Here is a 17355-nt window from a genome sequence, read left to right on the forward strand (position 1 = left end):
CATTAAAAAGACCTAACAGTCCTAATTTCTATGAATTAAACAGTGGAATTTGATGAGTGGTTGTGAGTGGTACATTGTAAATTGAGAGCTTGTCGTGGCAAAACGTGGGACTAGGCAGTTAGTGGGCTCTTTTTTTTATTATGTTTTTACAATTACTTAGGATTTTTAGCACATTTTAGCACTTAGCTATTAGCATGTAGTTATTCTGTGCTAACGCGTAGCATGTTGAAAGTCGTGTTTGTTAGCATATGTCAAACAAGCCTATACGATGTCTATACCATGTTCTGATGCAGAGATACACAGTACTGTGCAAAAGTCTTAGGACAATAGTATTTTAACCAGCTGAAAATGTTTTAAAGTCAGTTATTTATATCTTTTGCTGTAGTGTGTCAGTAGGAAATATCAGTTTACATTTATAAACATTCATTTTGCCAATAATTGTAATAAGTAATATTACCATATAAGTAATACCATAGAAAATACTAAATCCCGAAGAACAGTGGAAACGTCTCCAAGATGCTTCAATAGGCCAGCATACAATACGTTTACCGGTCGCCGCCATCTTGAATTTAGTCACGATAAGTCGAGTGACGAGCAGGAAGGAACTTATCAGGTTATCAACAGGTTGTAGTTTCCTTCCTGCTGGTCACTCGACTTATCGTGACTAAATTCAAGATGGCGGCGACCGGTAATTTTACTAAGGGGAATGTCTACCAATGAAGCGTGGCGCTACTTTGTGTCTCGTAAATGGTGCAAAACAGTGATTTATTTACATGGCTAGTCCGATGCCCTATTCACTCTCATTGACAACCTGTTGTGAGCATCGGCTAACTAACGCCAGATTTCGGACTGCAGTAGACAAGCCGAGATGAGCTATGAAGGGTAAGTTCACACTCGGTATCATGATTTAACACACTTTAGGTCAATATCACACCGGACTTCTCCTTTAAATCAGAATAGTAAGATATAAACTTGTAATTCTGTGAACTTAAATTGTGAGATATAAACTCACATTTGCGAGTTATAAAGTCAGAATTGCGATTCTGAGAAATAAAGTCAGAATTGCATGATATAAACTTGCAATTGCAAGTTATTAAGTCAGAATTGTAAGATATAAACATATCAGTCTTTTTTCTCCTCAGAACTGGACTTTATAACTGGTAATTGTGCATTTATATCTCACAATTGTGAGAAAAAAGTCAGAATTGTGAGATGTAAATTCGCAATTGTGAGGAAAAAAAGCCAGAATTGTGAGATAAAAAGTGACAATTACCTTTTTTATTTTTTATTCAGTGGCGGAAACGGGCTTCCATTCTTAAACAAATCTCACTGGATTATTACAATTAATTGCAAAATGAATTTTTGAAAATGCAAACTGATATTTACTACTGACACACTACAGCAAAAGAAAGAAATAACTGACGTAAAACGTGATTTTTTTTGCAGAGTACTGTAGGTACTGCTTAATGGTTGCTAGGGTACTCAGTTTGGTTGCTAGGGAGTGGCTTGGGAGCTGCCAATGATGATAGTCTAAAGGCTGCTGGCCAGTATGAATGATATATACCAATCCATATTCCAAGTTCACTTCCACAACAAAAATGTACAGATAATGCACTCACCCGCTTGTCATCCAAGATGTTCATGTCTTTCTTTCTTCAGTCGTAAAGAAATTATGTTTTTTTGAGGAAAACATTTCAGGGTTTTTTCTCCATATAGTGGACTTCTATGGTGCCCTGAGTTTGAATCTCCAAAATGCTGTTTAAATGCAGCTGAGGAAGAAGGGTCTTATCTAGAAACAATCTGTTATGTATTTTTAAAATTACAGTTTATATACTTTTTAACCTCGAACGCTTGTCTTGTCTTGCTCTGCCTGAACTGAGGTTCAAGACAGTTAGGGTATGTCGAAAAAACTCCCATCTTATTTTCTCCATAAACTTCAGAAATCATTTTAAAATCATTGTACATCGCTGCAGAAGTACCGACCAAGTGTTTGCAAAGTAAACATGTAAAGATTAAATACCATTTACAAAAAAAAGGTAAACAGTGTTGTAGGATAATTTTGAAGTTAAGGGAGAAAATGAGATGGGAGTTTTTCAATATATCCTAACTGTCTTAAACCGGAAAAAACAGGCAGTTCAGGCAGAGCAAGACAAGACGAGCGTTTGAGGTTAAAAAGTATATATATATATATATTATAATATAAATAATAATATAAAAAAAAAATAACCGATCGTTTCGCTAGATAAGTGTCACTTACTGTCATTCTGTCTGTCTTGGTTTCTCCCATATGCCCATATTTGGTGTTCCTGTCATTAGTGTTATTCCCATCACCTGCCTATGTCTCGTTAACCTGTCTTTATTAGTTGGTTTGAGTTCTGGGGTCTGGCTACAAGGTTACAACATTGAGTTCGGGTGTGTTTTCTTCTGCCTGTTTGGAATTTCCCTTCTGTGGATATCATTAAAGTCGTGTTAATAGTATCTCGTCTTCGTGCGCTCATTCACATTACACGCACCGTGACAATAAGACCCTTCTTCCTCGACTGGGATCATTTAGAGCCATTTGAAGCTGCATTTAAACTGCATTTTGGAAGTTCAAACTCGGGACACATATGGAGAAAAATCCTGAAATGTTTTCCTCAAAAAACACAATTTCTTTATGACTGGAGAAAGAAAGACATGAACATCTTGGACCATAACGGGGTGAGTACATTATCTGTACATTTTAGTTCTGGAAGTGAACTTCTCCTTTAAGTCTATGGGACACTCCTAAGAGCCAATCACAGAGATTCCCACTTCATTATTTGAATGATACACTGGGATTCATTTCCCATAACTGATTTTTCAACAAGCGGCATGTTTTGACCTTATAATTTTTTACGTGTCTGATGTGAGACATTCCACCTCAGTTAAATATATGAAATGAATGCAGATGTGAGACTTTTACCTGGATCTCCCTGTGTGTTGAGCAGTTTACCAACCAGCTGCTCAAACTCAGTCCCCACCTGCCCCACTGCAGAACCCCCAGCCACAGACAAATGGTAGAGCCATGCCGTCTATAGGACACAAACACAGACAGACAAGCAACAATGACATTTTGTTTCATCATGACTACCCAAATATTTCAGATCATCTTTGAATATATTCCTCTTCAGTGCTGTGATAAAAATTAGATCCCTTGTTAAAAAGAAGTACACAAACTTAAAGCACATACTAATTAAGTGCAAACTAAATGTAATGTCATTTAAAGAAATTGTTGAATAAAGTCGTTATTTTTATTTTCTTGCGCACAAAAAGTATTCTCAAAGCTTCATAACATTACGGTTGAACCACTGATGTCACATGGCATATTTTATCAATGTCCTTACTACCTTTCTGGGCCTTGAATGTGTCAGTTGCGTTGCTCTCTATAAAGAGTCAGAAAGCTCTCAGATTTCATCAAAAATATCTTAATTTGTGTTCTGAGGAGGATTTGGATTGCCATGAGGCTGAGTAATTAATGACAGAATTTTCATTTTTGGGTGAACTATTACTTTAAGTACACTTATTTTTCACAAGGGATGTGCAACAGGCATTTGTGGCTCTGTTTCAATACAATTTAACACGGCTTGCCTACCTTCTCATGAGGAGAGTCGATAAGAAGGTATGTTGGCTCCTGATTCGCGGACTGAATGGAAAGGGTGAACTGAGTAGAGACTTCAGCTGTGTCACATGACTTATGCTCTTCCTCCACACGAGCCTCCCACAGTTTGATCTGACCCAGAGGAAACTGAGTAGGAAAATATGTCTTTAGTGCATGGACACATACAGAAGTCCTGTGCAAGATTAAACTGATTTAATGAGACAAAAGACCTTGTCCTCTTGATTTCTGAAGTAGTAGAGAGTCCTCCCAAACAGCACACACCACACATGCTTAGAGTAGCCGTTTTTCACCTTAAAGAGATTTCACAACATTGCTGTTTATTTTCACAATGTTACTGTTTTACTGTATTTCTAAAGAACTTGAATGCAACCTTGGTGAGTATATATATATATAAAAAAAAAAAAAAATCACAATATTTGGACAGTAGCATATCCACCTTTTCCTACCTTTGTAAATTGTATGGGTGTGGCTTCCGGTTTGATCCGTGTCCAGCTATTTTTAGCTGTACAAAACAGCTGGTTTTGCTGTTTGATATTGCAAATTGGTGTGTCTTTTAGGAATGCAACAAATAAGAATTCTTGGCCGAAGCCGATCAAAATTATACACTGGGCCGAATGCTGATTACCAAACATGTTTTTTTTGTGTTTTTTCCACATGTATTTTGCCATTTTTTTTGTCACCATTGCATAAATTAAATAACCAAAATGTGCTTTTTACAATTTTGTCTTGCCTTTCAAAACAATTTAAAAAAGTATTTACTTAACACTGAACATTTTTAACATTCTAGTAGACATTCTAGCCTACCAACAAAGCACAATTTAACTTAAAGTTAGTAAAATAATATTCTTTGGCCATTTTTAAGACCCCCTTCTTGAATCAGGCATGTGTTTTTAACGTACAAATAAATGCAGCCTTGCTGAGCAAAGGAGAATGTTATAATAAATGTATTAATAGAGCTGTTGTAATGATTGTTATCATTATTTTTGTCTTTTTTATTTTATTTTACAGAACAACAGTACAATTACAATGCTAACATTTATGAATGTTGACATTTATTTTGGCGGAAACCCACAAGAAGACCTCAGTACTACTCTTTGCTGACAGCAGCAGATTTATGAATGATTCTCATCACGCTGTTTCAGCGCAGATTTTCCTCAAGCTTTGGACTTTAAACCCTGGCTAAGGAGCTTGAGCAGACGCTGTCAGAATAAATACAATTTGTGCGTGTATTAGACAACATAACGTTCTGTAGTTTATTTACTAATGGTTTAAGGCCATTTCGCTATTTCAGTCATCGTACAGTAACCAGCAACAATCACCCCTTTCTCTTCTCATGGAAGACATGCGATGCAGTTCCAAACAATTTCGGACAGTTTTAAATACTTTCACACTGCCGACAGGTTTGCTGCATTAGTGCACACCTCTATTTGATCGCCTCACGTCATTTTTCGGTATAATTTATTTGACCTTTTTGCTTATTTCGGTTGCCAAAAATTTGGTGCATCCCTAGTGTCTTATCATATTATTTTAATGTATTGTCTTAATTATGAGCACACTTGTTTGTAGTGCAAACATTTTTACCGTTTAATGCACGTTGTTATTCTTCTCGTTATTTATTAAAACTGGAAGTCTCATCCATAGGCTTATATCTAAAAAGTCTTTTTCTTTCCTACAGTATACCTTGGTCAGATGTCCTTTCATAATGGGCCGTGTGTCAGGGTGAGTGAAGAGTGGACTAGCGGATTTGATTCTCAGGACGCTCTGCAAGACCCTTAGCCACTCCTCCAGGAGGTTTGGGGAGTCTGCTTTTAGACTAACCACACTCTTTCCTGTCACCACCTAAAGGGACACAACATTGATAATTGATATGCAAGGTCTTGTGAAATAATCTAAGATCTATGAACAAACTCTCTCTCACATGCACTTTACCTGAAGCATCTGTTTGCCATCACCACGAGCTATAGTGCTGCACACGTTCAGCTCAATCTGACCTTGGGGTTTACGGATCACGTCACTCTATGAAAGAAAATCAAAGATCCACAGGAATGTAGGAAATACAGAATGTGAAGCATTAAGAATGCAATCAAGATTAAGAAATAAAGAATAAAACTAAACAAAAATAAAATGAAGAGATACATGAGCCATTTAAACTGACTGGTGATTTGTAGTAGAGAAGCTCCCCGTCCTTCAGAACAAACCAGTGCCTCTTCCACGTTTTCTTCCATGTCTTTACCATCTTGAGCAGGTACCCAGACTTCTCCATAGACTCCTGGAATACAACACGTTCTCACTTGGTCTGGCATCTTCTGTGACTGATCGAGAAACACAAATGTGTGTGAACATGTGTCTTACACTCTCGCCGTTGTCACTTGTGGAGGAGCAGGTCTTTGGGAGTTTGTTGTCAGGTTCAGAGCACTCAGTGTCAGTGGAGTAAGCGTCAGGAGGGATGGCGTAGTCACTCTCAGATGTCATGGAAGACAAGGACACAGCTGAGAAAAAATACAACACATTCAGTGACTGAGGGGGTGTGTCCAGGGCTCTAAAAATACTTTTTTAGCTAAATTATGTGTGTTTCATTTAATTTTGGGGGGAATTTCTTCTGATTTGTTCAAATTAATTTCGCTAGTACATTTAAAAAAACAAAACAAAACTATGCCATAATTCATTTCAAAATACATTTATTTTAGGCTAAGTATACTTTGTTTAAGTATGTTTATTGACATATCACTTAAGACTTACTGATATAAAATTACAATTAAACTTTATCTGGAGTATTTATTTATTGCACAATGCACATTTCGTAATATTATGTCTAGAATGTGTTCAATATCAATAAGGTATGTGTCAATTTTAATAAAGTATGATCTCTGTATAATATCAGTCTTTAAATGCAAGATATTTAAAGTGTACCTGAAGTATACTTACAGTAGTTCCACTTTAGCATAGTCAAAAATACTTCAGTATATTTTAGTTGGATCTCAGCACTACTTCTGCATAATTAAAGTGCAATAAGGACAACATTTGTTGTTACAATTTAGCAGACTTTAAGTATACCAAAAGTACAATTGTAGGGTGGACATTAATATGCAAATGTATTTCAAATACATTTATAATAAATTTAATTTAAATAAATTTTAACTAATGTAATTCAAATAATTTTAGTATTTCTTTCAGAAAAAAAACATGTCTAATCAATTTAATTTATAAACAATTTAGTATTTTGAAATTAAATCAAATGAAAATAAGATTTATTACAGTTAAAAACTAAAATAAAATAAATGTATAAATAAATACAAAAACAATAAACTTTTTATACTATTTTACTATACTATATACTAAACATTTTTATATCAGCTAGCTGCCAAGCCGAAATGTCTAATTTTGATGTTTTTTTTTGATGTACTAAAATAACTAAAAGTAAAAGGGAAATAAATAATAATCTTAGTTAATATTAATTTCAGCATTTACTAATGCATTGTTAAAATCGCAAGTTGAGTTTGTTAACATTAGTTAATGCACTAACATGAACTGCATTTTTATTAACTAACATTAACAAAGAATAATATATAGTTTAACTTATTGAAACTACACAGACAAATTCAAAATTAGTAAATGCAAAAAAATCAACAACAACAACAACACAAAATTCCTAAGAGTAAGTGTAGTATCAGAGATATTAGCTCATATGTGACCCTGGACCACAAAACTAGTCGTAGTGGTCAATTTTTGGGAATTGAGATTCATACATGATCATAAGCTTTCCATTGTTAGGATAAGACAATGTTTGGCTGAAATACAACAATTTGAAAATCTGGAATCTGAGGGTGCAAAAAAATCTAAATACTGAGAAAATTGCCTTTAAAGTTGTCCAAATAGTTCTTAGCAATGCATATTACTAATCAAAAATTAAATATTGATATAATTACAGTAGAAAATTTACAAAATATCTTCATGGAACATGATCTTTACTTAATATCCTAGTGATTTTTGGCATAAAAGAAAATTAATTTTGACATCCCTACTTTTGATGAATTCATCCAAAACTAGCAAATTCAATAACATTTAATGTTATACTGTACTGTTTTTATGACTGGATTCTGCATCATGTAAATAAAAGGGTCCATAGTGAAGCATTCAATTTTCCACCACTTATAACCAAATTTCATTAACATTTTGCGTGAATTCACCAGTCCTTTGTGATTATCGGATGGCATGTGTACCTCTTTTAAGGGAGCGGGGGCTCTCATGGCTGCCACTCTTGTGTGACTCTGATTCAGAGGTCTGGGAGTTTTCCTCCTCACCAGAGTTAGACTGACACTCCTCCGAACTGTCCTCATCCTCAGAACTAGACGACTCCTCCGAGAACTGACTGTTGCTTAACAAAGTCGCCTTCTGTGAGAGTAAAAACAAATGTTGCATTCATGAAAATTTAATGAGAAGATTTCCAACTATTGCTGATAGAAATTCTGACTCTTAAGCAAATAAACAGTCATTTATAATTAAATGACTGCATCATGTTTTTTTTTTTTTGTGAGACGGCCACACACACACACACACACACACACACACACACACACACACACACACACACACACACACACACACACACACACACACACACACACACACACACACACACACACACAGGTTCCTACCCCTTTGTTTGTGGCAAAGACAGGTGAGCTTGTGTTCCTGTAGATGAGGGATGTGTAGAGCATGTAGGCGGGGCATGATGATTGGTGGGAGGAGCCTAGAAGCAGAGAATTGGATATTCGTCAGCTTGTCATATCTGCATACATTATATGATCAACTAGAGTGACCATCAGGTTCTTGGTCATCACTCTAGCCAAGACCCTTCTCCATCAATTGCTTAGTTTGGCCAGGAGGCCAGCTCTAGGAAGAGTCCTGGTTGTTTCAGACTTCTTCCATTAAGGATAAAAGAGACTACATGCTTCTGTGAACCTTCAATGCAGCAGATTTTTTTCTTCTGAACTCTTCCCCAGATGTGTGGCTTGATACAATCCTGTCTCTAAGCTCTACAGGCAGTTTTATTAATATTATTATTATTTTTACCTCAGGGCTTGATTTTTGCTCTGATATGCATTTTCAGCTGTTTCACCTTTTGTTAAGATGTATGTGCCTTTTCCAATCATACCCATTCAATTGAATTTGCCACAGGTTAACTTCACTCGAAGTGTAGTAACATCCACAAGCAATATGAATGCTCCTAAGCTAAATTACAACTGTCCCAGATAAGGGTATGAATACTTATGCAATGGAATCATTAAATTTTTTTATTTTAAAAAATTTGAAAAGATGTTTTTTGCTTTGACATTATGGTGTATGGAGTGTAGATTAGTGTGGGAAAAAAAAAACTATTTAAAGCAGTTTAACATAAGGCAGCAACATAACAAAATGTGAATAAAATATATATAAATTAGCTGTAAACTGGCAGTATTTGTAGTTATGCAATGGCTTCCCGGATGAAGAAAACAGCTAAAACCAGCCTAGGCTGGTTGGCTGGTTTTAGTTGGTCAACCAGCCTGGTTTTAGAGGGTTTTAGCCACTTTCCCAGGCTGGCCAGACTGGCCTTAACTGGCCAGACTGGGAGTCTCAGCTAAGACCAGCTACTGTTTTTTTTCAGCAGGGTGAGGTTATACAAATGCTATTGTGGATTTTTCTTTTGTCGTAGTTTCCATCACTATAGATGTTCACTAAACTATGACAACTTTTGCTTCTGAGAACCCTGGAAATGTGAAACGTGTCCATGCACAGCAATGCATAACATAGGTTTGGATAGGTTGCAAATGTAAAAAACACAATCTAAAACACACCTTTATTAGCAACATCTGTACACGACGTCTCTGACAGACGAATTCCAGATTTTGCCACTGCATATATTCTGCTCTCCTGCAGATAACATGAAACCACAAGTTTACCACATGAACCAAAACAACAGCAATTCATACTAGTTGTACTATTTGTTACATGACTGACCCAAGAGGGCAGTCTGTGCAGAGGAGGGGTCGGGGGTTTACTCCCGGGCACAGCTGCAGAAGCATCAGGTGTTTCGGGTTCCTCAGGTGGCACTTCGGCTGAAGGCACATCATGTTCTCTATCGCCAGTCTCCATTTTTTGTTCTTGGTCCATGTCTGTTTCCTGAGGCCGTAGAGGACGCAGCATGCTGATGGCGTTTCTTGTCCGTCCATGGGTGGCTTCACTGTACAGCGGAGGCTGACTCAGATGCTTTTTAGCCAATGCCAAACTAACATTAAACGCATTCGGATTACGCAGTCGAGGCTGTTTGGGGGAGGCCGGGGTGTCTTGGGAATCCTGGGATGGGGTGGGACGCTTTGGTGTGAGAGCTGGAGTTAATATAGGGCTGGGAGTGTTTGTGTCACTGGAGGACGACGAGGAATCGAGACATTGTGACTGAAAGCGCTTATTCAGCTCATCTGAGGATCCATCTTCAGCATCCGCCTTCTCACTGTCCTTCTTTGAAGTGCTCTTGGAGCCAGGAAGGCAAAGTCTGGAGCACTCCACTCTCTGCATGTCATCGTCAAACAGCGAGCTGCTGTCGTCTGAGGCCGTGTGGTAAGTCTCACTAGTGGGTCGACTGAAACGCAAACCTCCAAACAGACTTCTTTCCCCTTCAGAAGCAGCGTTGGACAAGATAGAGGAGACACCACAAGACAGACTGTGTCCGGCACTGTCCCGCTTACCGTTGTCCTCCGATCCTGCCATAGGGCAACGGCCAACACACTCTGCATCTGGACAGTCTTGTTTCATTCCAGAATCTAGATCAGACCAAACACACAGACATGGTGAATATAGGCATATATATAGTAAGTAATTGATGCAATTGAGGTCAAAAGTTTACATAATTTTGCAGAATATTCAAAATGTTAATTATTTTACTAAAATAAGAGGGATCGTAGAAAATGCATGTTATTTTTTATTTAGTACTGACCTGAATAAGATTTTTCACATAAAAGACATTTACATCTAATCCACAAGAGAAAATAACAGTTGAATTTATAAAAATTACCCTGTTCAACTTTTCACACTCAGGACAACTGAGGGACTCATACGCAGCTTTAACAGAAGGTTCAAATGCTCACTTATGCTCCAAAAGGAAACACAATGCATTAAGAGCAGGGGGTGAAAACTTTTTGAATTTAAAGATCAGGATAAATTTAAATTATTTTGTCTTCTGGGAAACAAGTAGCTTCTGAAGGGCAGTACTAAGTGGGAAAAAAAAGATATTAGGGGAAAATAAGAAAAATGTACACATCCTCATTCCGTTCAAAAGTTTTCACCCCCTTGCTCTTAAAGGAACACTCCACTTTTTTTTGGAAATAGGCTCATTCTCCAACTCCCCCCCTGAGTTAATAAGTTGGGTTTTACTGTTTTGAAATCCATTCAGCCGTTCTCCTGTTCTGGCGATATCACTTTTAGCATAGCTTAGCATAGATCATTGAATCCTATTAGACCAATAGCATCACGTTCAAAAATGACCAACGAGTTTCGATATTTGTCCTATTTAATACTTGACTCTTCTGTAGTTATATCGTGTACTAAGACCGGTGGAAATGCAAAGCTTCAATTTTCTAGGCTGATAAGATTAGGAACTACACTCCCATTCCGGCGTAATAGTCAAGGAAGTTTGCTGCCTTAATAAGGCTGAAGCAGGAGCAGTAATACCACGCAGCGCATGTGCAAACGCTAAACTAGCTGGGAACTCATTTCTGATAATACTGCGGCCATGTTACTAATAGGATTCAATGATCTATGCTAAGCTATGCTAAAAGTGATATCGCCAGAACAGGAGAACAGCTGAATGGATTTCAAAATAGTAAAAATCAACTTATTAACTCTGGGGGAGTTGGAGAATGAGGCTATTTCCAAAAAAAGTGGAGTGCTCCTTTAATGCATCGTTTTTCCTTCTGGAGCATCAGTGTGCATTTCAACCTTCTGTAATAGTTGCATATAAGTCCCTCAGTTGTCCTCAGTGTGAAAAGATGGATCTCAAAATCATACAGTCATTGTTGGAAAGGGTTCAAATACACAAAAATGCTGAAAAATCTAAGAATTTGTGGACCTGAAGGATTTTTCTGAAGGAAAGCAGGCAGTTTAACTGTTCAGGACAAACAAGGGACTCATGAACAACTATCACTAAACAAAAACACAGCTGCGGATCATTCAGGTAACAACACTATTAACAATCAAGTATATTTACATTTTTTAACAGGTAATTTTTATAAATTCAGCTATTTTATTTTCTCCTGTGGACTACATGTAAATGTCTTTTATGTAAAATATCTTATTCAGATCAGTCCTAAATAAAAAATAACATGCATTTTGTATGATCTCTCTTATTTTAGTAAAATAATTACCATTTTTGCAGATTCTGCAAGGTGTATGTAAACTTTCGACTTCAACTGCATATTAAAAGCACTTGATATAAAATACCAAAATGCTGATAACTGGATCAACTGATTCAATTTGGCAAATCACTGTCGAGTCATCCATTTCAATGAATCAAACTAAAGGCAAATAACTCATTTGAGTCGTTCATTTAGTCAGTCAAAATGCAGTTGTCATAACGAAAGCAACATGATTCTTGAACAAATTACTCTTATGAGTTGGTTCATGAATCACATTGCCATTCTGCATAATTAAAGCATTTCTGAACATCCAGAAAAAGCTTTGAGAAACTTTCATTTTCTACATGTATGTTGGTATTGATGGGGCAATAAAATTGGTAGATCAAAACGATGACTTCTCATTTTAGGTTTGATTTTAATATATTTTAAATGTAATTTATTCCTGTGATGCAAAGCTAAATTTTCAGCATCATTACTCCAGTCTTCAGCGTCACATGATCCTTCAGAATGCTGATTTTCTGCTCAAGAAACATTTCTTATTGTTATCAGTGTATTTATACAATATTATTGTGGTAAACCCTGATAAAAACAGAATTGATTTGAAATGGACTTTTTCTTAATCAATGTAAAAGTCTTTATTGTTACTTTTGATCAATTTAATGTGTCTTTGCTGAAGTTTTAATTTCTTAATTTCTTCCCACCCTTGTTACATCTCAAACTCAACAGAATATGAACTTATACTTTCAGTCAAACAGTTACAGATGTTATATCAGTATTCTCACCAACAGAGGGTCTCTTGCAGTCTGTGTGCGTGTGGTCACGATCCGGCAGGGTGCTGATGCTCTTCTGGGACGGCTCTGGGCCCGTCAGTACCTGAGGGCTCTTCCCTCTGATTTGGAAACAGCCAAAAGTCAAACTGCTGAGCCGCTGGGCCTCACCCACACTGGGCTGAACTGGGCCACCAGAACTCAAAGTCGGCTCCAAGGCTAAAACACAACACAGAAACAAGACACTCCTTTCCATCAATGGAAAATGTAGTCAATTTAGTCTAATTCCACTAATAAAATCAAAAAAATGATTTTCATCAGTAATTCCTTTGACAAGCTTAAAGGGTAAGTTTATCCAAAAAAGAAAATTCTGTCATTAATTACTCACCATTTTGTCGTTTCAAACCCGTAAGTCCTTTGTTCATCTTCAGAACACAAATTAAGATATTTCTGATTAAATCCGAGAGCTTTCTGACCCTGCATAGACAGCAATGCAACTGACATGTTCAAGGCCCAGAAAGGTAGTAAGGACATTGATAAAATAGTCCATGTGACGTCATGGGTTTAACTGTAATTGAATCCATTTTTGTTTTACTTTGCGCACTAAAAGTATTCTCGTAGCTTCATAACATTATGGTTGAACCACTGACGTCACATGGACTATTTTACAGATGTCCTTACCTTTCTGAGCCTTGAACGTGGTAGCTGCATTGCTGTCTATGAAGGGTCAGAAAGCTCTCGGATCTCATCAAAAATATCTTAATTTGTGTTCTGAAGATGAATGGATGTCTTATGGGTTTGGAACAACATGAGGGTGAGAAATTAATGACCGAATTTTAATTTTTGGGTGAACTATTCTTTTAACCTACTATGTGATCACACATAAATACCTTGCAGTCTTCTTCTCAGGTCTTGTATCTCAGCCTCCTGTTGTTGGTTGATCTCTCTCAGAGAGGCATTCTCAATATCAAACTGCAAGAGTAAAACATTTACCCACTATTTATTTCCGTCCACCTATTCTAGAACAAACACATGTACAAAAGAACGAACATACTTCATTCAGCTTCCGCATGACCCAATCTTTGATCTTGGCTGCTTTTTCTTCAACCGTCTTGGCATCTTGGACTCGGTTCTGTTTCTGGAGGTGTAATATTAAATCAATTTTTATTTCTACTAATTTAAGCCTAACTGTTTTACAGACTGAAGTTGGGACTGACCTGTTCCTCTAGCTGTTGTTCAAAGGTGGCAATAAGCTCGTCTTTCTCCTGCAGTACCGTTTTAAGATTTTGACAGCGTCTGAACAGCCGCAGCTCTGAATCACTCGACTGGATATCTGATGCCTTCAGACGCTCTTCCATCCATTGCACCTAAAACACACACGTAAGCCACACACGCAGCGTTAGTTATAGTGTTATATTATTATATCAAAAATACAATATACAGGGGTTGGACAAAATAATGTGAACACCCTAAGGGCCAGTTTCATAAAAGCGCCGATCGGAGGGAAAAATTCTGTGTGTGGTCTTTGCGATTATGACTTTGTGCACAAAGAGAAATGGGAGAAAAATGGGAGAAATCTGAATAATAGGGACATTAATCACTCAGAAGGATTCAAACTGAGGTCCAAATTAAAAATACTGAGAGTTGTTTCTTTCTCCACTCCTCCTTAGACTCGATGCTCACGCGGGTTGCCAGATTGAGGACATGCAACAGGAACAACCACAATTTACAATGGAAGGTGACAAGCCTAATTTGATGAGCTGATTTATCCATGTTTTAATATTGCTTTTTTGATGGATGGCGAGTTTTTTTTAGAGTTGAGCGGAATCTGCTATCTCGATACGCCTTGTTTTCCAACAACTGGCAACCCAGAGTGTTAAAATACTATTGCACTGCAAAAAATGCTTTTCTTACTTAGATTTTTTGTCTTGTTTCCAGCCAAAACATCTAAAAATTCTTAAATCAACAAGGATTTTCTAGACAAGTAAAAATTATTGTCTTGTTTTCAGAAAAAACAAGTAAAAGTTAAGTGTGTTCTTGCTTGAAACAAGCAAAATAATCTGCTAATGCGGTAAGAAAAATAATCTTGTTTTCTGTTTGAAATAAGATTATTTTTTTTGCTTACCCCATTGGCAGATTATTTTGCTTGTTCTAAGCAAAAACACACTTCATTTTGACTTGTTTTTTTTTCTGAAAAGCGGAATAATTGTCTGTAGTATTGTTTGTCAAAGAAATTTATGTGAACTTTGCATATTTGCAGACATATAATGGTATTTTATGCTTTAGTGCAATCAAAAAAAGTACATACAGCACCTTTAATAAAGAAATATTGCCTATTTCCAAGTTGTTCATTATTATGAATGGTTCCAAAACAATCAAGTTCGTCCAAAAATAAAAATTCTCTCATTAATTACTTACCCTTATGTCGTTCAAAACCCATAAGATTCATTTTGTGAACACATATTAAGACATTTTTGATTGAATCCAAGAGCTTTCTAACCCTGCATAGACAGCAATGCAACTGAAATGTTCAAAGCCTAGAAAGGTAGAAAGGACATTGTTAAAATAGTCCATGTGACTTAATCTTGTGTTCCGAAGATAAACAAAGGTGTATTATGGGTTTGGTACGATATGAGGGTGAGTAATTAATGGCAGAATTTTCCCTTTAACATCGCTAAAAATCAGATAAAATGGCCACAAGAGAGTTACTGGTATTTACCTGCTGGTTGGCCTCATATGCCCGACGCTCTGCTTCCAAAACCTGTGTCTCTAACTGCTGCATCTGAAAGAACAAGAAGTACTGTAAATGAGTAATGGCAAAGGTGCTTCTGCATGAATATGTACAGTATAAACATGAGAATAACTATTATGAAAGTCTACTTTAAAATTTTCCTTATGCATAACATTTTCCATGCATCACTGTGAAAGAAAAGCCAGCCTGTTTTCTCAAAACAAATATCCTTCCATGCTGGGATTTTATCTATTTAAAACACGTATTCTTCTCATAGCACAGTATTGCCAGGAATGCAGCAAATCCATTTGCAAATCATTTTTACCATAGCGGGAATGCCATGCTATATTACTGTTACATTCCTTCAAGGCTTTTATTTTTCTTTTTGTGGATGAGAAGACCATGAGAAAAATTTGTCTATAAAGCTAAGGAAACTCAAAAACTACTGTCCAAGCAAAAACATTTCCTCCCAAAAAAATGAAGCTGTCTTGTATTGGTTACATTTTGGACTGTATTGTATGTGCTGTCACAATTACAGTTGAGTACGCAAAATAAAAATAAAAAAGTTATGTGGTAAACCAGAGGTAATGATTCAGTTGCCGGTCATTCTGATGATTGTTTCCTGTCAACAAATTCAGTGAAATTTAAGGGAATTTTGACCACTGTACTTCCAATCCTCATACTTTATAGTTAATCTCGAATATAAATTCCCTAATCCACTTCCAAGTCTCATAAAAAATAAGCACTCCACACATTTTGTGGCTTAGCTGTGGTCTTCAGTTTGGAGTCTGCTGAATGGTCTTAGAGTTTGAATGCAGACCACTAGTGAAAATGCTTGTATTGTGCATTTTCGATCTCTACTTCTTTGACTTCTTTTATGGTTTTTCTCCTACTTCTATGTCTTTGACTTTTTCTTCGACTTCTTCGATTTCTTCTATGGTTTCTGACTATGTTTTACTTCGACTTCAACTTTTTTTTCTTCTATGGCTTCTGCCTCTTCGACTTCTACTTCTTCGACTTTTTCCATGGCCTCTGCCTTTTGGACTTTTTCTTTGTCTTCTACTTCTACAACTTTTTTTTCGTCTTCTACTTCACATTTTTATCTGACTTCTACTTCTTCGATTTCTTCCATGGTTTCTGATTATGTTTTTCTTTGACTTTTTCTATGGCTTCTGCCTCTTCAACTGTTTCTTCAATTTCTACTTCTTTAACTTTTCATCTGAATTCTACTTCTTCGATTTCCTCTACGGTTTCTGCCTAGGTTTCTCTTCTATGGTTTCTGATTACGTTTTTCTTCGACTTCTACTTTTTCGACTTTCTGTGGCTTCTGCCTCTTCAACTGTTTCTTCAAATTCTTTTTTTGGCTTCTGCCTCTTGGACTTTTCCTTTGAATTCTTCTATGGATTCTGCTTCTTCAACTGTTTCTTTAATTTCTACGTCTTTAACTTTTCATCTGAATTCTACTTCGATTTCCTCTACGGTTTCTGCCTAGGTTTCTCTTCTATGGTTTCTGATTATGTTTTTCTTTGACTTCTAATTCTTCAACTTTTTGTTCGACTTCTTCCATGACTTCTGCCTCTTTGACTTCTTTTTTCAACTTTAACTTTAACTTTTTTCAACTTCTTTAACTTTTACTTTGACTTCTACTTCAACTTTTCATCCGAAATCTACTTCTTCGATTTCTTCTATGGTTTCTGCCTAGGTTTCTCTTCTGTGGTTTTTGATTACGTTTTTCTTCGACTTCTACTTCTTCAACTTTTTGTTCGACATCTTCCATGGCTTCTGCCTCTTTCAACTGTTTCTTCAAATTCTTCTTTGGCTTCTGCCACT

At 36.6% G+C, this 17355-nt stretch overlaps 1 protein-coding gene across 1 annotated transcript in view; it reads right to left on the bottom strand.

The window, feature by feature from the left end:
- plekhh2 (pleckstrin homology domain containing, family H (with MyTH4 domain) member 2) overlaps positions 1 to 17355 on the bottom strand; it is a 34883-nt gene that overhangs the window by 4930 nt on the left and 12598 nt on the right. The window contains exons 2-18 of the mRNA XM_073834660.1: positions 15514 to 15576; positions 14012 to 14161; positions 13849 to 13932; positions 13685 to 13766; positions 12849 to 13013; positions 9638 to 10437; positions 9475 to 9550; positions 8296 to 8390; positions 7861 to 8032; positions 5993 to 6129; positions 5796 to 5909; positions 5570 to 5656; positions 5321 to 5479; positions 3850 to 3930; positions 3614 to 3766; positions 2945 to 3053; positions 268 to 284 (exon numbers count right to left, since the gene is read on the bottom strand). Of these exons, the coding sequence (XP_073690761.1) occupies positions 268 to 284; positions 2945 to 3053; positions 3614 to 3766; positions 3850 to 3930; positions 5321 to 5479; positions 5570 to 5656; positions 5796 to 5909; positions 5993 to 6129; positions 7861 to 8032; positions 8296 to 8390; positions 9475 to 9550; positions 9638 to 10437; positions 12849 to 13013; positions 13685 to 13766; positions 13849 to 13932; positions 14012 to 14161; positions 15514 to 15576 (2544 nt within the window). The remainder of the gene's footprint in view (positions 1 to 267; positions 285 to 2944; positions 3054 to 3613; positions 3767 to 3849; positions 3931 to 5320; positions 5480 to 5569; positions 5657 to 5795; positions 5910 to 5992; positions 6130 to 7860; positions 8033 to 8295; positions 8391 to 9474; positions 9551 to 9637; positions 10438 to 12848; positions 13014 to 13684; positions 13767 to 13848; positions 13933 to 14011; positions 14162 to 15513; positions 15577 to 17355) is intronic.

The sequence above is a fragment of the Garra rufa genome, chromosome 2, assembly GCF_049309525.1.
Source record: "Garra rufa chromosome 2, GarRuf1.0, whole genome shotgun sequence".
Lineage (NCBI taxonomy): Eukaryota > Metazoa > Chordata > Actinopteri > Cypriniformes > Cyprinidae > Garra > Garra rufa.